The sequence below is a fragment of the Tursiops truncatus genome, chromosome 2, assembly GCF_011762595.2.
Source record: "Tursiops truncatus isolate mTurTru1 chromosome 2, mTurTru1.mat.Y, whole genome shotgun sequence".
Lineage (NCBI taxonomy): Eukaryota > Metazoa > Chordata > Mammalia > Artiodactyla > Delphinidae > Tursiops > Tursiops truncatus.
The window spans coordinates 157444428-157465626 of NC_047035.1; the positions used below are offsets into that span (position 1 = coordinate 157444428).

A 21199-nucleotide genomic window follows, 5' to 3' on the forward strand; every position below is an offset into this window, starting at 1 on the left:
GTACAGGAAGGGCACAAAGGAAAGAGGAGTCAGCTGTATCTGGGTAGCTCAGGAAATGCTGCAAAGACAGGTCTGTGTCTTAAAAGACAGACACAGTGTAGAGCGGGGATGTGAAGGGGATTCTAGAAAGGGCAGCCTGAGCAAAAGGACGAGGCGTGAAACAACATAACAAGTCACGTGGAAAACTAGAACACAGTTACCGGGAATGGTAATGAGAGACAAAACTGGAGGATCAGAGCCAAACCAAAAAAAGCAAGTGTCCTCCTAGAACATGAACTTTCTCCTTCACGTGATGGGGATCCACTACATAAGTAGAGGCGTTACATCTTCACAAATATATTTTAGAAAGGTCACTCTGGCAGCAACATAAAGATGAACATCAGGGGAGCAAAACTAGAAAAGAGCATTTCAAAATTATAAGTGAGAAAGTAATAGGAAATGAAAAATGGTAAGCAGGTAGAAAATACTGAACTTGATGAGCAACAGGATGTGGTGATTTCAGGGAGGGATGGAGTCCAGGATTTGTCCTGCTTCGGTATTTCAGTGATGTTATCTACTAGGATGGGGAAGACAGATGACAGAGTAGCTTACAAAGAGTCAGGAAAGAGGAAAGCATCAGGGACAATGTCTTCAGCTTGGGGCATAAGAAATTTGAGGCACCCAGGGGACTTAGAAGAAAGATTTGGATAAATGCATTTGGATTAGTAATAGATAAACTTGTTCAGGAAAAGCATATGATGTTAAGATAAATATCTGTAAAATATACTAACCTGGTATAATTAAATGATGCAAACCTATGCAGAGTTCTGAACTTTTGAAAATATAAACAAGACTGGGGAAGAAAACTATGAGCTTCAATTTTTCGATTATATATTGCAACATTTGTTTAAGGATATAAAATATACTCTTTCATGAATATGTGCAAATATTCATTTCTGGGATATAATAGCAATAAGCATTTTTAAGATTAATGAAAAGATTTAATTGTAAAACACCAACTCAAGAGACTACAAGAAGATTCCTTTTCAAAAATTAATCTTAAAAGACAAGTTTTAAATTGTAGAAGAGGGCTTCCCTGGTGGCACAGTGGTTGAGAGTCTGCCTGCCGATGCAGGGGACGCGGGTTCGTGCCCCGGTCCGGGAAGATCCCACATGCCGCGGAGCGGCTGGGCCCGTGAGCCCTGGCCGCTGAGCCTGCGCGTCCGGAGCCTGTGCTCCGCAACGGGAGAGGCCACAACAGTGAGAGGCCCGTGTACCGCAAAAAAAAAAAAAAAAAAAAAAAAAAAATTGTAGAAGAGAATGTTTATGTGATTATGGAATTATAAGGCATTTTTAAGTACTACTATGATGTACAGAAGAAACATAAAACCCTATTTTAAAATTCACATGATTTTCTTATTCACCTGTGAACAGCACGCTAATAACTCTTCCTATCTACGCCTTATAGAATGGCAGTTAAAGATTGGGGAAATGATTTAGTACTAAAAAAAATTAGTAAAACTATGATTATCCAAGTTGGAGATTTAAAAGTTCTCAGATACATCTATGATTAACAAACAGGACCCAATATTCACACGAGGGAAGAACAAAGGGACTAAAAAATCAAGTAACCAGGATTCCTGAGTTTTAGATATGAAAGAATTTACATGTTAGTTTAACTTGTATAACAAAATATTTACATGCTAGTTTAACTATAAATACTGAAGTTAATAAAGTTTCTCAAGAATAACATGAAATGTACCTATTGCTGGAGATATTTTAAAAAGTAAAAAATTGTCTTCCAGAGATAATTTTGTACACTCTGCTGGTAATTTTTCCTTCCTTATTATTTTATAATAATAAGTAGTTTATATTAGAAAAAAATCATAAATTGTGATTTCATTCATTTGATGCGTGTATATGTGCCCATTATGTACAGATATTACTAGGAAAAGATAAATCAGAATCTCTCCAGAAAAAATGATTTCTATATTTTTTTCTTTAAGACTGTGGCAGTTTAAAATTTTCTCATTTAATGACTTGAAATTAAGAACCTCATTTACATAATTAGAAATTATAATCTTAGTGAAAAACTAGATAAAATACTTATTTATTTCCTCTCTGTCTATTCTCAAAAAGATCTAAAATGCCTACCAAGATGATACCAAACAGTAAGATAAATTAGTTAAGTAAGTTAAGTATATACCAAACAGTAAGTAAGAAACCACAAGAAGGAGAAGGGCCAAAAATTCTTAATTCAAAATAAATCTGATAAGGTCTAAAACAGAGCTCATCTTGCATTATCTATGAACAAGGGTTTTGCTAGATTAAATATAAGACATAACCTTATTAATTTAAAAGTGAGAATTTTTTAAAAAGGAAAAAACTTCAGATTAAAACTAACTTCCACATGGAACTATATTCAATACCTTGTAATAAACTATAATGGAAAAGAATTGAAAAAAAAATAATACAGATACATACATATGTATAACCAAGTCATTTTGCTATACACCTGAAACTAACACAATATTGTAAATCAATTATACTTCAATTAAAAAAGAACAATCAAAAAAGGTTAGGATCAAATTCTCTTTCAGTTCTTCATAAAAATCAACTATATGTCATTCAAAAGAGTATGAGCATTTTTTCCCATGACCTGACTTTCTCTTGTTAATGTGAATTTGAAATAATTTCTATCATATTTTATAGAGTTCCTGCTCTCACTTAACCCCACTATTTCTGTTGTGTTTGTATAATAATCTCTCTCATCTTGACCCTCATTCAATCTTTAAATTCACCTTGTCCTTCTTAAATGAATTCTTCCCCTTCATCCCCCTCCCCATCTGCATATTCATCTAGCTGTTCTTTCTAGTTGCTTTCTAATTCTTTCCTTTCATAATGGCGTACTTCAGAATGGTTTACTGCCACCAACGTTCATAAATCTCAATCCTGCACATGTGTTGCTCTTGTTGTTACACTGTTTTCTATCGTGATCTTGAGGAATTCCATTTCTGTAAGGGATTCTTTTCATCACTGTAAGAATCAGGGGTCTGGTATGTGAAAAAGCACAGAAAAAAAAAAGTTAAAAACAAAACAGAACAACTTACCTTTGTAAGACCAAGGCCTGCTAAAGACTTGAGAGGTTTTGGGAGAGGTTCAGGTGATGGGAAAGCAGGATGAGAGACACCCTGGAGTCTGATTGATGGTTTGGGAAAGGTTTCGACCACATCTTCATTTTCACTATCAGAACTATTGTCCTCAAAGAAGGTTCTCTTCTCTGGCCTCACGATGCCACATTTTGCTTCTACTATAGTGAAAACAAAGTGGAGTACATGAGAACATCTGTAATTTCAAATCAGTGAATAACACAAGAAGGACAGTCTTCAAATAACTTACTGTTTTTCTTGGATTGCCAAGAAGCACTCATTAGCTTTGTTAAGCTTGGTTTCAGGACATTCTAGAGAAGAAAACAAGAGCTTTAAGAATAAGAAGTATTGGGAATTCCCTGGCGATCAAGTGGTTAAAACTCCATGCTTCCACTGCAGTGGGCGCAGGTTCAACCCCTGGTCGGGGAACTAAGATCCTGCTCCACTTGCGGGATCTTAATTCCCCAACCAGGGATTGAACCTGGGTCCTTGGCAGTGAGAGCGTGGAGTCCTAACCACTGGACAACCAGGGAATTCCCTGAATATACGCTAATGGAATGCTTGAGAAAACACAGCAAAATCCCTTCATAATATGGATTTTGAGAAACAGAATTTTAATTTCTAAATTTCCATAATTTCAACTGTTATTTTAGGCTTAATGCAGAACCAAAGACAGAAACAGAGAAAAACAAAGCTCTCTCCTAACAACTCTATGATACCAAAATAAAAATTGTCCAAGAAAAAAGAACTAGATGATATATGCTAAATAGTTTTGGAACTGAAAGGCCCCAGGAAAATTCTATGATTATTTCAGTAAGTAACTGTATCCACTAAAGATTTCATTTAAGCATGAGTATTATATAAATCACGTCAGCATGGCTGAAAAGTCACAGTAAGAATCCTTATGCTTGACCAAATTTCGTATTTCCTCCCTTGTGGGAAAGCGCTTCCCAATACACTTTTCCTGTCACTCTCTACTTCCCAGCCCATTTTCTCTTCAGCCCCGACCTTCAGTATTTAGCAAAGTAAAAAAAAAATTCAACTAGTCATATTTTTATAAAATGGTTTGCTCTGACCAACTTTCTATTACAAACATAAAACAATGAGAGGTAGACCACTGCTAAACTTTAGAAGTTAATACTACACAAAACTAAATTCAAAGCAGGAAAACTAATTTCACAGGAGAGAACTTTACCTTGGTATCAAAATCTAAGTCTTCATCGTCTGATGTAGGCCATGAATCATCAACACCAGGTTTGTTGGAAAGCCTTCAGAGCAAAAATATATAACAAAAATGAGTGACTTCATTTCTTTAACCAAAAACAAACAAACAAAAATCAAGTGAAAGGTTGGTTGCCTATATATTAAATGATGTTTCTTGACATCATTAAAATGTGGCCTCTGTTTTAGAAAAGCTTTTAGTTACCTATTTCTGCTTCCATCTCTCCCAACCTATGAAATATCTAGCTAAGACCCATTCTTAGTTCCCATAACAAAGAGTGACAGCCAATATACTGGCAGAGCCTGAGAATAATTTGTTTCCACCAAAAGTCCTAAAACCTGAACTGAAAACCCAATTAATGGGTAACATAACTTTTGTTTACCAGAACTGGAACAAACCTGATGACCTAAAATAAAGTAGAAGGATATGCTGTTCCTTCTCCATTGTCCGTGCCTGGTTCAAAGACTAATCTGTGTCCGTCAAAAATGGCAGTCTTGGTTCTCCAGCAGGGAAACCACTTATTAAAGAAGGCTGCCCGGGCTATCCTGATGGCACAGTTGTTAAGAATCCACCTGCCAATGCAGGGGACACGGGTTCGAGCCCCGGCCCAGGAAGATCCCACATGCTGCGGAGCGGCTAAGCCCGTGCACCACAACTACTGAGCCTTCACTCTAGCGCCCACGAGCCACAACTACTGAGCCCACACGCCACCACTACTGAAGCCCGCACGCCTAGAGCCCATGCTCTGCAACAAGAGAAGCCACCACAATGACAAGCCCGCGCACCACAACGAAGAGTAGCCCCCACTCGCCGCAACTAGAGAAAGCCCGCACGCAGCAATGAAGACCCCGATACAGCCAAAAATTAAATAAATAAATAAATAAATTTATTAAAAAAAAAAAAGAAGGCCCCATTCCTCCCCTTTACTCTAAAACAGTACAGGGAGTCCCCTGAAATGTTTGCAAGTTAAATGTACAAAAGTCAAAGAACAAATTTATATGTTTAATTTATATGTTAAACTATTCCCAGAGAGATTAAAACATTAAAAATTATAAAGTCTACTTAGTTTTCCTATAGAGGTCCTGCCTTATTCAGGTCCACATAAATAGCTAGCTCTTAAAAACCCTCATAGGCACTCAGATCCCCAAGCAGAGACAGTGCTGTAGAAACAGAGTCCTGGCAGCTGTGCCTCTCTTTCCCTATGTACTGCCTAAATATCTTCCTTCCTATAGGCTCCCCTCCCAAATCACCCCTGTGCCTCACCCCTGAGGCCTGCTCAATAGCAGCCTCCAACCTTTAAGATTTCAGCCTGTGAAGGCAATGGTTCCTGAATCAAGGATGGGCTCGGGACTTCCCTGGTGGCACAGTAGTTAAGAATCCGCCTGCCAATGCAGGGGACACGGGTTCGAGCCCTGGTCTGGGAAGATCCCACATGCCCCGGAGCAACTAAGCCCATGCGCCACACTATTGAGCCTGCACTCTAGAGTCCATGAGCCACAGCTACTGAGCCCACGTGCCACAACTACTGAAGCCCGAGCACTCCGCAACAAGAGAAGCCACTGCAATGAGAAGCCCGTGCACCACAACGAAGAGTAGCCCCTGCTCGCCGCAACTAGAGAAAGCCTGCACGCAGCAACGAAGACCCAATGCAGCCAAAAATAAACAAATTTATTTATTTAAGAAAAGAAAAGAAAAAAGACTCTAAGAAAAAACTTCAGAAAACCAGGCAAGGGTACTACCCTGAAGGGAAAACCAAAACCAGACTGGGAAGGCAGTAAGTAGAGAAATCAACTAGACAGATGCTCTATGTAGATGTTGAATTTAATTAACATAACATGGTCTATAGGCAGATACTCTTCTCTTATAGAAAACTAATTCACCTTAAGGAGAGTAGACATCGTTATATCTAAGAAGACCTGCCTAATGAGGTCTTGCTTGTATAAAACCCTATGGTTCTGAGGTCTGAACTACCTGAGATCTGCCATAACTCCTTAATGGTAAATACAAGGTACTAGTTACCACTGCAATTGTCAAATATATCAGGACAAAGGCTTGGACTAACCAGGTTTCTTAGGAAAACTCTAAATCAGAGTTAATACATAACTAAATCTGACTTTCTGAGTTGATCTGATTTGGGTCTGTATCTTGACCCCAGTGCTATATGGGTACTTATCAATCTCTGCTGAGGGACATGAGAGTGGATCTGGGGCTGACCGTCACATCACAGGTCAGCAACTTGTTGACTATGGAATCATGGGTCAATTAACCAAGCCTTCCAAACCACAGCTGCCTAATTAATAAAGTAAGCTATATAGCACAGCTACTTTGCAAAGCGGTTGTGATGACTTTATGATGTAACAAATTTAAGCACATAATACAGTGTTTAACCCAGAGTAGAACACTCAACAAACATTAGTTTCTTTTCTCCATGTTCCCTTAGTTAAACACACAAGTTTTAAAAATCCATAAAATCCTACCTGCTTAAAGACTCTTCTTCAGAACTCTCATCCACTATTAAAGGAAAAAGTAAAACACATTTTAAATCAACAATAGAAAAATACAGAATATTAAAAGTGTAAGACTGATGCTTTGTTAAAAAGTATTCCTCTGCGGGCTTCCCTGGTGGCGCAGTGGTTGAGAATCCGCCTGCCAATGCAGGGGACACGGGTTCGAGCCCTGGTCCGGGAAGATCCCACATGCTGTGGAGCAACTAAGCGCATGCGCCACACTACTGAGCCTGTGCTCTAGAGCCCGCGAGCCACAACTACTGAGCCCGCGTGCTGCAACTACTGAAGCCTGCATGCCTAGAGCCTGTGCTCTGCAACAGAAGCCACCACAATGAGAAGCCCGCGTGATGCAACAAAGGTTAGCTCCCACTCCCGCAACTAGAGAAAGCCTGCGTGCAGCAACGAAGACTCAACGCAGCCAAAAATAAAAATAATTAATTAATTAATTTTTTTAAAAAAAGTATTCCTTTGGAACCACACCTGGAGAGTATACTAGAGTGAATGCTGATTATACCACTGCTAGGCAATTATGCATGAGAGCCATTTCCCCACCTTTACATTTATCAAATGCAAAAAAAAAAAAAAAGGAACAGTACTTATCAAAATTTGATACCTAAAAGTGAAGTGCTGTTTACAATGACCATAATCCTAACCAAACTGTGAGACTGACAGAAAATGATATCATTAGTAGGATCAGTACCATAAACTGACAATAGCAAACTTAAATAGCATGATATTTCTGGACTTCCATCACTCAGAGCAGTGCATAGAGAATATATGTATTTTGCCATCACGTAACACAACTTCTCCGGCTCTTCAGTTCAGGGTAAAAACGCCCTGTCACAAGGAAGCCTGGTCTACAGGCACTGTACTTTAGAGCACGGCAAAACACAGGAAACAAACTCTTTCTGGCCCTATTTCCAATTGCAAGATAAGCATGAAAGACTTTGTAATTCCAGTTTTATAAAGGATAATCTCCTGAAAGGGAGGCAGGGAAGGGCAAATGGGGTCAACTGGATGGTAAGGATGGAGAAGTTGAATTTTTTTTAAGTGTTAAATATATATACATTTTAAAAGTATAATCTCTTGAGACTGTGTCCTTCCATTGCTCAAGAGTCTATCTGGACCCACCACATAGAGCAGCACGGTCCAAACAGTTAGTGCTGTGTAGTCGTGAGGGATGTCATTTTTCTCAACCCTTCCCATTATGTGGCAAATGATTATAGAAATCATGCTTCTTCAGCTTGTAAGGCATATGTCATCGTATCTTAAGCTGATGAACAAAAAAGGGAGGGAGGGAAGGAGGGAGGGAGAGACTCTGGTACTGCTGGACAACATTTCACATGTGTTGTCATAATCTGATGCTGGGGGAATGAAGTACATGCAGTAACTCCACGGGGAGAGAACACCTGCAAGCTTGCGCCTGGTGTCCTGCAGACTTTGCACCGTGCGCCTTTTCCCTTTGCTAATTTTGCTTGGTATTCTTTCACTGTAATAAATCACAAGCATGAGTACAACCACATGCTGAGTCCTGGGAGTTCTATGGAAGAGCCAAACCTGGTGTGGTTTGGGGAACCTCTCAAACAGTTGCACTGTTTACATGAAGTCTGTATTATTTGGGTTGACGTGTTATATGTGATTACAGTCAGGTTATTTCACAGAATAACCTTCCTCAAATTTGTTTTTCTTGATATTTGCCTTGGAGATTCCTGTATTTCTATATCCATTTGAATAAAGGCATAAAAGGGATAGATGAAACAGTGACGTCAGAAACTAATTGAAACAAGCAACAATCCTATTTCAACCAGAAAAAAACCAAAGAATTCTGATGATTGATAATATGTTCTAAAGTATGCAAGTTCCTATAAAGAAAATGAAAAGATCAGTTAATTTTCTCCAACTAAGCAGCGTTTAATTCCTCACAGTTGACTCTCAGGTTTTTTGTTTTGTTTTTGTTTCTGTGGCCACACCGAGTGGCATGCAGGATCTTAGTTCCCCAGGGATCAAACCCATGCCCTCTGCAGTGGAAGCAAGGAGTCTTAACCACTAGACCACCAGGGAAGTCCCACTCCCAGGTTTTGACAACTCTGGGAAGACGCGGGCAAGCGTACTCACCAGGCCAGACTGTTTTCGCTGACCCTGGGTGGGCAGCTGCGGCTGTTATGAAAAACTTAGGTAGGACCTTGGTAGATGTGATAATTTTTCCATATTTGGACATCAGAAGTACCACTCATGTAAAAAGTAGATGTTATGACTCTTAAATTGTCCTTATGAAAAGGTTACCACCAAAGAACTTTTAAGAGTTAAATCCAACTTTCTTTTCAGTAATTTTACTTGATATAATTGATACTCCCTCCTTGAATTTTTCATTTAAAAAAATTTTTGCAACGTCACCACCATTCTCTCCTACTTTTCTTTTTTTTGTTTTTCCTTTTTAGTTTTTATTCTGAATGAGAGTTTTATTTAGCACACTCAGATGAACAAATATAGGAACTGATCTACCACGCGCCACAACTAGAGAAAAGGCCACACGCTGCAACAAGGGGCCTGCACGCCACAACTAAGACCTGACGCAGCCAAAAAAAATAAATATTAAAAAAAAAAAAAAAGAAACTGATCTATGTGGAATAATGCTACTTCCCTCCATCTCAAGACCCTCAGTCCTCAGTTAAGGGCTTTATAATTCCACTGACATCTTTTCGTTATTGGCTGGTACTCAAATTCCTAGAGGAGGATCCCTGCAGTATGTGACTCAGATTGTCCCCAGGAGACCTTCCCTTTGTCCCGCTATGGAGCTCAGTGCCTGCCCTACTTTTCTCCAGCCCCTCCTCAAGTGTTCTTTACCAACCATCCCCACAGCACCCTTTCTGCACCAGCAAAACTGAACTGCTCATAAATCCTGCCAAGTCCACTCGTACATCTTAGCCTGTGCACTGCTGTTCTTTCTGCAAAACATGTGATCTTGATAGCTGTTCCTCCAGCCAAACGCTGTCCTTCTGCCTCTTTACCTGGCAAACTTCTCATTCTGCACGCTTACCTTAAGGTCCATGCACTTTTGAAAACTCAAATCCCTCACCATGGACTTAAAATATCTGGCACATATGAAACACCAATTTAAAAAAATACATAAAGACAATTTATAAACTCCTAGTGGGCTCTGGGACATAGTAAGCACAGAATAAAGTGTACTAAATAATGAAAATGATCATTATAATAACAAGCTCCTGGAGGGCAAGGGCTGTGTTTTTGTTGTTGTTGTTTTGTTTCGTTTTATTTTTTTTTGTGGTACGTGGGCCTCTCACTGTTGTGGCCTCTCCCGTTGTGGAGCACAGGCTCCGGACGCGCAGCCTCAGAGGTCATGGCTCACGGGCCCAGCCGCTCCGCAGCATGTGAGATCCTCCCGGACCGGGTCACGAACCCGTGTCCCCTGCATCGGCAGGTGGACTCTCAACCACTGCGCCACCAGGGAAGCCCAAGGACTGTGTTTTTTACATGTTTGCATCCTGTGACATCAGAATAGTGCCTAGTACCTAAAAGATACTTGATAGTTAATTTGTGGACAAATAAATAAATGCGTTCTTTGAAAATTCCATTTAAAAAAATACAGAAATTAACCAGGGACAACTCTATTATGAGCACCTTGAAGACCAAAGCTCTATTTCATCTCTGTATCTCCTCTAACGTGTAAAACCAACCTACAGAAGTTCTTTGATGGACAGAGGTCTACTATGTTAGAGGTGTCCTCATACAGATTGTACAACGCGCTAGGTGCCACATCTAGGGAACACAATAGTGTTTTTCTTAATGTGAAGTATTTTTGTGCTTTTATTAGAATTTGCTGAGTCTCCAGTTGGGCTATTTGAATATTATGATAATCCTTTAACTAATGGCAACAGAGCATCTCGTTCTAACAAAATTATAGTGTCATGACAATTATCCAACACACAGAAGAAACATCTGGTTCTGATGAAGTCAGCCTATCTCACTCTGTTTGGACTTGTGAGGAATGAAGTTGGTAATAGCGAGACCTCGCTGATACAATAATATGGAAAATAACCAGTGCTTCTCTACCAGGCATTGCTTTTCTGACTTCTGTACTATCAGTAGGTATCTTTCAAAAATAATCTCTTCTTGGTACGCTGCACACTGGCTCAGCTTTGCAGTTCTTCTTGTTTGCCATCTGTTTAAAGTACCAGGAAGGTACTGTTGAGTTCCCAGGCTTAAAGTTGGTAACTTTTTTAGTGAGGCTAATCACTATACAATAACTAATATTCACGTGATCATAGAGGAAACATACAACATACTAACCGAAAAATCTTTTTTCTTATTTACACAAAGATATAATATGGGATTTTAGGCGCCATGATTAAATATGTGGATTTCTTTTCAGACAATACTGTCTCTGATTTTAAATTACCTACAATTAACTTCTTAAACAATTCTGAATACTAGACTATTAAGAAATTAATTAAAAAAATAAAAATATACATGCAGTTTACACACTGGTTTTTTTCATTGCTTTTTCATTATTAAAACTTCCTCACTCTTACTTTATCTATGGTAGGGTCACCAAGAGTGATTCACTATCAGACGTCTTACCTGGGTTGCTATTTTGAGAAGGAGTTTTAGGTCTCTTTTCTTCTTTATATTCAGAAATCAGTTGGCGATTGCTATGTATTAAAAATGTGATAAATAATATTACTATTTTAATACTAATATGAAAAACAATTACCAAATATATTAAATTCTTAGATCACTTCAGACAATGTCAGAGCTATTATCAAAACTTCAATTGTGGGACCTTCCTGGTGGTGCAGTGGTTAAGAATCCGCCTGCCATTGCAGGGGACACGGGTTCGAGCCCTGGTCCGGGAAGATCCCACATGCCACGGAGCAACTAAGCCCGTGCGCCACAACTACTGACCCAGAGCTCTAGAGCCCACGAGCCACTACTGGGCCCATGCGCCGCAACTACTGAAGCCCACACGCCTAGAGCCCGAACTCCACAACAAGAGAAGCCACCGCAATGAGAAGTCCGCACACTGCAACAAAGAGTAGCCCTCGCTCACCACAACCAGAGGAAGCCCGTGCACAGCAACAAAGACCCAATGCAACCAAAAATAAATAATATATAAATTAACTTTAAAAAATCATATTAAAAACCCAATGTGTGTGTCTTTTCATAGGTTTAACATTCTAATGTTGCAGTTTTCAGGAAAAATGTCAGTAATCAGGGTGATTAGCTGTCCTTTCTTTGTGGTTTGTAATTCAAGGACTCTCAGCTATTCTATAATTTGTAACTGAATGTATTTATAAATATATGACCTCATTAAATTAGATAACATAACTGTCCCCCATTATCGCAGCTAATCGCACCAAGAGTAGAAAACTAATCAAAGGTCAGACCTGGCTTGGACCACTACTACTCCTTCTCTACCTACTCAAACTCTGAACCAACAGATCTTTCTTAGAATGATGCTTAAGCTCCATGTTCATCTCCAATTCACTTGGAAGACATAACCCTACTTTTACAATGGATGCTGACAAGTCCTGGACAGGGCTTACCTCTCCTAATGCCAACTAACCTACTTGAGATTCAGGGATTTCTGGTGAATGGGTTCCTTATGAGGCAGAATCTGAAAATACTTTGAAGGTTGAGGCAGATGTAAATCATTTAGAAGATTTTCATTATCATGGAAAACAGATCACTTGAGGGGCCAACCTCAGTTACGGAGTCTCAGGCAAGCTGGCACCCACTACTCTGAGGAGGAGGATATGGGACCTTCCACGACCTAAGAAAAAGTGGCCCACAGGATAGAAAGCAGCCTTGAGGTCCAGGTCTGGTAACAAAGGAAAAAGGAAAGTCAGCTCTCTCCCGGCAGGAGCATTTGAACCTCTCAGAAAGCCTAAAACAGTTCCCATTGACATCTGCTAGCAGAAAAGACAAGAGCCTCAAAGGGTAACTCATCGTGAAGATCTGGGCTAAGACGTGGGCTCTACATAAGGTTTTTGAGTGTGTCGGGGAGGGTGTGTGTGGCTAAAGCTAGGAGGCCCAGGTGCCAGAACTGGGTGCTGGTGCTTTGAAACAGTGGCTGAGCTACAGGCATATGTATGAGAACTAAAAAAGTTGTCACTTTGAAGTCTAAGTGTGCATCACCATGAAGACTGAGGAATCTGGATCAGCATGGGCATCCTGGGAGCAAAGGTCGATCGTGACCCGACTGCAGGACCAGTTTCTTTTTTCTTTTAAAGTTATTAAAGGTCTTTATAGAGCAACATCCAGACTCCAGATCCAGCTGCCAAGGAGACCCTGCTAAGACCAGTTTTAGTAGCAACACTGCAGCAATAGAATCAATGCAATCAACAGAATGATGAGAATGCCCTTTTTTCCCCCTCCAAATGACTTGTGGAAGAAGACTGTCTCTTTGATCTTAGGGAATCCCTTAGGTTCTTGCAAAATTTAAGAGGGAGAGTATAGAAGTAAGTCCCCAAGAGAAAATATAGGATAGTCTGCTGAACTAAACACTTCAAGACCCAAATAACAAGTTAGAAAAATCAGAGCTGTGACACTACTTGTACCCCATGCATAGGGGTTACACTTGGAATGAAATGGATAATGTTAGGATCTTTAAGGATATAAAGTCTTAAAGTCCTGAGATAAAGAACCCTGTGCCCACTGCTACATCTAACTAGTCTGGCCTTTCCGCTGGTTTCCAGCTGATGATGGGGAACATCTCACCACCATTCCCAAGCTGCCTGCACCAAACGAGAACTCTCACCTGTCACATAACAAGTAACAGTTAAATTATTTTTAACCACAGTTTAGTGATAACTGGCATTTTAATGTAAACACTTACATATTAAAACCACTAATAAGAGCATATTCTTCTGCGGTCCATCCATAGATATCTTGAGAAAAGACATCAATACCTTGCTGAAGAAGAAGCCTGACTATATTTGTTGATTCATAGTTTACAGCAAGTATGAGAGCTGTTCTAAAATAACAGAGAGATAACTTCACCCTTAGGAACTTTAGCTAACTTACTTTAACAGCTAATTTGATATACTTTACCAAGTTAATATCTTGCCCATCCATGCAGAACTGACCATTTACATATTCAAGGGTTCATCTTTGTAAATTGCCTCCAAGGCTAAAATGAAGGGACAAAAAAGAAGCCTCCTGTCCCACTCGGATGGCATGTAGAAGAAATTGCTAATTTAAAGTCCTTGATGGACAAGAAACTATGCTGAGGTCACTTATCTGAAGCAGGTGAGTATATAAAGGAAGAATTCCCCATTTCTTCCTTAGTCTGTTGTATTATACTTCAAAATCAGCTAGAGGTCAGGTTAAGGAAAAGCTATGTGCAGGCTTAAAACAATAATATTAATAATAATGAAATAAAAATAGTCATGGTTGCAGTTAATGTTGCTGATAAGCATGTGCTAGGCACTAAATGAAATACTATATATGTAACCTTTCTTCCACACAACCACCCTTGAAGGATATACTACTATCCTCCTTTTCATATCAGGAAACATATTTGCTGATAATAAGTAACGTTCCCAGGGTCATACACCTAGTAAATAGGAAAACCAGGAATTAAACCCAGTCTGAATCTAAAGCCCATCACTTTCCTCCTTATCACCCATCTATGACTTGTCTTCATTGAAGGAAATGTTTATCCAATTAAAGCTATCTTTCTTCCTTCCACCTTCACCAATTAAAAATAAGAACATCAAAATGTACTAGAAATGGGGCTTCCCTGGTGGCGCAGTGGTTGAGAGTCCGCCTGCCGATGCAGGGGACACGGGTTCATGCCCTGGTCTGGGAAGATCCCAGATGCCGCGGAGCGGCTGGGCCCATGAGCCGTGGCCGCTGGGCCTGCGCGTCTGGAGCCTGTGCCCCGCAGCGGGAGAGGCCACAACAGTGAGAGGCCCGCGTACCCCCCCCCAAAAAAAAACAAAGTACTACAAATGAGAAAGGATAAAAACTGATGAGCCCAAAGTATCTGGTAATAGTGATTAACAATCACTTAGTGATAACCTAATAACATCAGTACTCTTCAAAGAAAGTAATTTAAAGCAAAGAGTCATCCCAAAGACATGCATCTTTTAAGGAAAAATATATACAAAGTAGAGGTTAAAAAATTATTCTAAAAGAATTAAGAAATTCAATACTGTGTCATAAGGTAAATTAAAAAGTAGAATCCATATTTTATAAACCTAATAAAACTAATACAAAATTCCTTAGCTACTATAAGATCGTGTGACCAAAAAAAGAAAAAAATCAGGTTGCAAATGACATCAGTCAATATTATAAAGGAATATGAATCCTGCTATATATTATTTTTCATGATACACAGTCAGAGTAATTGCTTTTCGACCTGATGATGTGTTGATTATACATTAATCCTCTTCTTACTAATTTAATCTGTCACCACTCTAGAACAGCACTAAGGTTTTTAAAAAGAAAAAGAACTACTGTACCTTTTCATCTTATCAACTACATGTATATTTGCTTCTTTCTTTACTAAAAATTCCACCATGTGCTGATTGTTTTCACTTACAGCAAGTAAAAGTGGTGTGAGGTCCTCCTGTAAGACAGCAGAAACACTTTATACAGAAGGTACAAAGTTACATATTTCTAAACTGAATTTTAAAACTTATAATAGATTCTCTGAACTTAAACATCTAATATAGAAAGTAAATAAAAAGGAGTCCCTTCCTTCTCACCCACGCTGTGCTTTTCTTCCTTCTCTTTAAAATGCTCCTCACTTCTTTACATGATTAACTGCAAAGTCAGTCTCTAAAACTCACTTCCAACATTTACCGGTTCCAAGGATCTTTGCTTCTATCACAGTATTTATCAGGTATACTGGAGTTATTTTATTGCTCTATACTAGTCTATACACTCTAAACACTCCTCCAGAGATAATCATTTAACTATTAAATCAACTGCATATTTTAGGAACAATGCTGAGGAGAAAGATATAATATTGTCTGCAACATGCATAACCTATCCAACGATAACCAATTAACCTCATAAGGTTTACAGACATTCCAATGGGAATATGACTCTTCACATGAACATGTAAAGAAAAAGAGTTTTTTTTAAAAAAAACTTATAAATTCTAACTTGAAAATTTCAATCCCATTCTTAAGAGATTCTTTTAAAATATGAAATAGATTATAAATTAATGACTGTTTTAAAATCTAGAAATATTTATCAAAATAAACTGTAATACAGGAACTGGAAACACAGATGCTTATGGAGGCAACGTAGGTGACCCAAGTAAGTGAAGAACCCAGGTGAGGCCAGCAAACCGGAGAACGCGCACCATACAGAAGGGGCACCCTTTGCACAGCAGACCAAACAGTAGCGTGGGCTCAAGGGGGACCGGATTGGATTCCTTAAGAGAAGCCTGAAATGCAGATTTCTGCATGAGTCTCCTAAATTTTAAATGCTGACTCAATTTGTGGAGAAAAGCTAAACACATCCAGGGGCCACGTTTAGTCTATAGCCCACTTGAGTTTTTATGTTTGCTGTGAGTGTTTCCAAACGGGTGGATATAAAGCAAATATTTGCATGTAAAACCTTTCCTTTCTTTAGTATCATGTGTTTTACAAAACAAAAGTGGGTCCCAACATGTAATAAAAATTGCTATTAAGATTCATAATACCCACTTCAAGAATGTTTCCAATGCCTGTTAAAACTACAATCTATGGGCTTCCCTGGTGGCGCAGTGGTTGAGAGTTCACCTGCCGACGCAGGGGACACGGGTTCGTGCCCCGGTCCGGGAAGATCCCACATGCTGTGGAGCGGCTGGGCCCGTGAGCCATGGCCACTGAGCCTGCGCGTCCGGAGCCTGTGCTCCGCAACAGGAGAGGCCACAACAGTGAGAGGCCCGCGTACCGCAAAAAAAAAAACAAAAAAAAAAACCTAGAATCTATTTCTATAATTCTCCCTGATGTTAACCAAATGGATAATTAGTTCATAAGACTGCTGAAACTAAATTATTAAAACAATTCCTATCTGTACTGTTACTAACTTCATGGGTTTTGTTGTTTAAAACTATCATCTTGCTTATGCCAGGGCCCAGTGAACCTAACAGACACACTGCAAGAGTCTGTCATGCAGCTTTCACCAAAAGAAGGCTCATGCTTTACTGTTACTGCAGTCAGGAAAACCCTGTTTGTGATAAACATCTGCTGACCTAACGACCTGGATGATAACAAAAGGTGCAAAAATCGCAAAGGCTCATACTCTACTTATTAAATGACTCACCATAAGCAAATTTCTAAAGACTCTCTGAGTGCCAGTGAATGACTAGTGGTTGGAAGGAAAAAGGAGTTATTCTTCAAGCCAATAGATATTGCCAATAATATCCTTTTACCTTCTCAATCACAGAGGCAGAGAAAGATAAAAGTCAGGCAAATATTGTTGGAAAGGAGGGAGTTGATGGAAGGAGCATCTATCAAACTCCAACTCTTCTAGAGATTTCTTATTTTTGAGATCTGTGAATTTATAAATCACACTCATCCATTCCATTGTTCTTAACCAAGGGCTGTATCAGAATCTCGAGGAAATATTTCCAAACACACATGTCTGGGCCTTCCTAGATTTATTCAGTCTAAATCTTCAGGGGAGAGCCTAGGCTTGTAAATTTTTTATAAGTTCTCCCAGGTGACCGTGGTTCACGAGAAGAATTCTAGCTGAGAATTAGTGTAGCAACTAATGTCAGTCTCATCTCCTACCCACATGGCCAATTCCTTTTCTCAATTGAGGATTTGAAAAAAAAAAAAAAGAAAAGTGTAAGAGATAAGAGTCACCAAAACTATATTTAATTTTTCTGGGTAAATAGGTAGAACAGGGACGAGTAAACTCAAAATGCAACTTGATCTCATTACTTATAAACACTTTACTTCCCATCAAGACATTCTAGATTTGAGAGCAGAGTCTAGACTCTTATCTAAGTGGCTGTTTCTGCCAAAACAGGATAATATGTCAGTTAATTATTTGTTCTTCTCCCTTATTTCCCATTTAATCACCACACGTTCACTGCCAATCTGATTTCCTCTGAGTCCTCCTAAAATTGATCTCTAGGCAAGGTTACAATTCACTTAGGCTCTTTCCCAAAATAAGAATTATTATCCCCAAAACCTGAAAAGAACTTAGCCTAAATACAAAAACTGAAGGGGAAAAACCCCCCAAAAAACCTCTTCTTGGCACTTCCTAACTGCCAAATTTCCAAATTGGCCTGCATATTTCTTTTTTTTTAATTTATTTAATTCATTTATTTATTTATTTATTTTTGGCTGCGTTGGGTCTTTGTTGCTGCGCGTGGGCTTTCTCTAGTCGCGGTGAGCGGGGGCTACTCTTCCTTGCGGTGCGCAGGCTTTTCATTGCAGTGGCTTCTCTTGTTGCGGAGCACAGGCTCTAGGGGCGCGGGCTCAGTAGTTGTGGCTCGCATACTCCAGAGCGCAGGCTCAGTAGTTGTGGCTCACGGGCTTAGTTGCTCCGCGGCATGTGGGATCTTCCTGGACCAGGGCTCGAACCCATGTCTCCTGCATTGGCAGGCAGATTCTTAACCACTGCACCACCAGGGAAGCCCGGCCTGCATATTTCAACTGCTCTCTCCTTTTCCTTTTCCTTTTTCCCTCTGAAGCCTTAGGTAATGAGAGAGAAATCATTTTTACATAAATCATTTTTTAATAACATAGGAACTTGTCAACAGCAGCAAGATTGTTATTATTGTAAAATGCTTTTGTTTTGTTTGAGTTTTAGGACAAAGTCTATCTCCAAGGCAAGTTTTGCATTTCTGTGTTGTTTTACACTAATCAGGAAAAAAATTTGAGCGGGGGAAAAAATATTTGGGGAAAAAAAAAAAGTCTTACCTTTAACAAATGCAATGTTTTCACAAATATCTGCTATAGACACATAAAAGAAAGCTATACCCTCTAATGCTTCTTTAGAAATATAATGATTTAAAGTGAAATCTTAGATAATTAAGTTATTTCAAAATATTTTCACTCAGGGAATGCTTGAGCTTCCAAATATGTAAAACTGACCCCATTTATGTCAGCAGAGGGAGTTCCTGGCGGGGCTGCAGCAGGAGGAGGTAATGTGTATCCCAAAGAAAAAGCAGGAACAGCAGCTCCGCCATCACCTGCTCCCCATGCACAGCTACAACCCTGCAGAGGAGCCACCCGAGGCTGAGCGTGGAAGACCCCAAGGTGTACATGGTGGACCAAACGGCCACCAGCATAAGTGAACACCCTTGCTGGGTGTCAAACACGACCTGCCCCACTTTCCCCAATCTTAGAACCTGGGGTCCTGGAGGGCTCAGGGCCTGCTGCCTGCCCTGGCCACCTGCACTCACCCAGCTCTCCCTGCTGGGTACTGGGTCTCCTTCCTCCTCCCATCCATCCCCAACAGCAACCATTCCCTGAGCCCCTGCAAGCAGCCAGCCCCCACCTCATCTCACTCCCCCCAGGTCTTTGTCTTGTGTGGGCTCTGAGCCCACCACCCACTCCCAGGCATATCCTAATGGGAAGATTTCCCTTCTGGGGTAGAAGGGTGGCTGGGAGACAGAATTGTGCTCTTTCTGTGAGCACCACCTTTCTCCAGCCCGTGACTTGGCTTTGGAGTTGTTTCCATGGTAACAGGGCCTGATGGATGGTATTCAGTATACATATTATTATAGATAAAACATCTGCAGCTAAAACAAAAAAAAACAACCATGTATTGCAAATATTTTGTAAATATAGTTGAGCTATACCTTGTTCCTTGCTTCAATGTTGGCGTCATGTGAAAGCAGCTTTGCTGCGAGTGATATATTCTGATAAAGGGCAGCATAGTGGAGAGCAGTGTTGCCACTGATATCCATGACATTTGGGTCGGCACCATGTTCCAGCAGAATAGTTGCACACTCCTCTTCCTGGCATTGTATGGCCTATAAGTGTTATGCCAAGACACAGACTGTAAATTCTAGAAATTCAGAGTAAACATTCCAGAAGTTTCACCAATTCGTTATATTTAAATGAGATAAATCCATTTTTATTCTAAGCAGTTAAATCAAATCCATCTCACGTTGACATGGTTGGCTACTATGTACCTTCATCAGCGCTGTCCTGTTTTCGTTGTCACAGAGGTTAAGCTGGCATTTTCTCTCCACTAGGAGAGTTACCACTGCTGGATGGCCACTGGCACAGGCCAAATGGAGAGCAGTCCTACGAAACCGAGAGGAGTTTTTAGGAAATTGTAGTGCACTATTTCAAAACATATAATTGTTCATGTAATTGAAAACATTTAATAGCATGCTATTCCTATCCCTTTAAAACAAATATTTAGTTTTCTTCTGGAGAAAGAACAATATATATTAGCTCTTCTTACTCTCCACATTAATGAAAGAACAACCTGCTTGAATAGAAAGAGCATGACCTTGAGATTCAGCTCAACTTGGGTTTGAATTTGACTTTAACTGTGTCACTTATTAGCTGTCACTTAGCCTTTCTGTGCCTCAATTTCCTCATCAACAAAATGGGGATCAAGCAGTAGTTATCTCACAGGACACCACTGTGATGCTTAAATGAGAACCCATGCAAAGGGTTTAGAACAGTTCCTCGCACAGATAACAGCTCAATAATTATTAGGTAATATTATCATAATTATTACTATTATTTTACAAGGGCAACATTTCAATTAAATAAAAGGATATTATACCTCTTGAAGATATGTCTTGAGGACTAGAGAAAACACTGTACTTCAGTGATTCTAATATGCTCATTTTCTCACATTTTAACATCTCTGACATTGGAATGAAATTTATAATTCATGATGTCTTACAACTATAATTGATAGCATTTTTTGTCTGTTCCTTTCTCATTTTTCCTGTTGGTCTAATTATCTCTGTCTCTGTGCCTAAAGTTGCCATTTTTTTAAAATTTAAGTATAGGTGATGTATAATATTATATATTACGGAATTTCCCTGGTGGCGCAGTGGTGAAGAATCCATTTGCCAATGCAGGGGACACAGGTTCGAGCCCCGGTCCCAGAAGATCCCATGTGCCACAAAGCAACTAAGCCCATGCACCACAACTACTGAGCCTGCGCTCTAGAACCCGCGAGCCACAACTACTGAGCCCACACGCCTAGAGCCCGTGCTCCACAACAAGAGAAGCCACCACAATGAGAAGCCCGCGCACCGCAAGGAAGAGTAACCCCCGCTCGCCACAACTAGAGAAAGCCTGCGCGCAGCATCGAAGAACCAACGCAGCCAAAAATAAAAAAATAATAATAAAATAAAAATTATATATCATAGGGGTACAACATAGTGATTCACA

General features: G+C 39.8%; 1 protein-coding gene across 15 annotated transcripts in view; it reads right to left on the reverse strand.

The window, feature by feature from the left end:
* ANKRD26 (ankyrin repeat domain containing 26) overlaps window positions 1–21199 on the reverse strand; it is a 92271-nt gene that overhangs the window by 63468 nt on the left and 7604 nt on the right. For 12 of the 15 annotated variants that reach the window (XM_073801566.1, XM_019933276.3, XM_073801563.1 and 9 more), the window contains exons 2-9: window positions 19972–20086; window positions 19636–19809; window positions 15344–15450; window positions 11457–11527; window positions 6828–6861; window positions 4324–4396; window positions 3379–3439; window positions 3090–3289 (exon numbers count right to left, since the gene is read on the reverse strand). In XM_073801566.1, coding sequence (XP_073657667.1) covers window positions 3090–3289; window positions 3379–3439; window positions 4324–4396; window positions 6828–6861; window positions 11457–11527; window positions 15344–15450; window positions 19636–19809; window positions 19972–20086 — 835 coding nt within the window. Of the gene's footprint in view, window positions 1–3089; window positions 3290–3378; window positions 3440–4323; window positions 4397–6827; window positions 6862–11456; window positions 11528–13713; window positions 13852–15343; window positions 15451–19635; window positions 19810–19971; window positions 20087–21199 lie in introns of those variants that run through there. The other 3 variants (XM_073801571.1, XM_073801569.1, XM_073801568.1) reach the window with 3 other exon arrangements.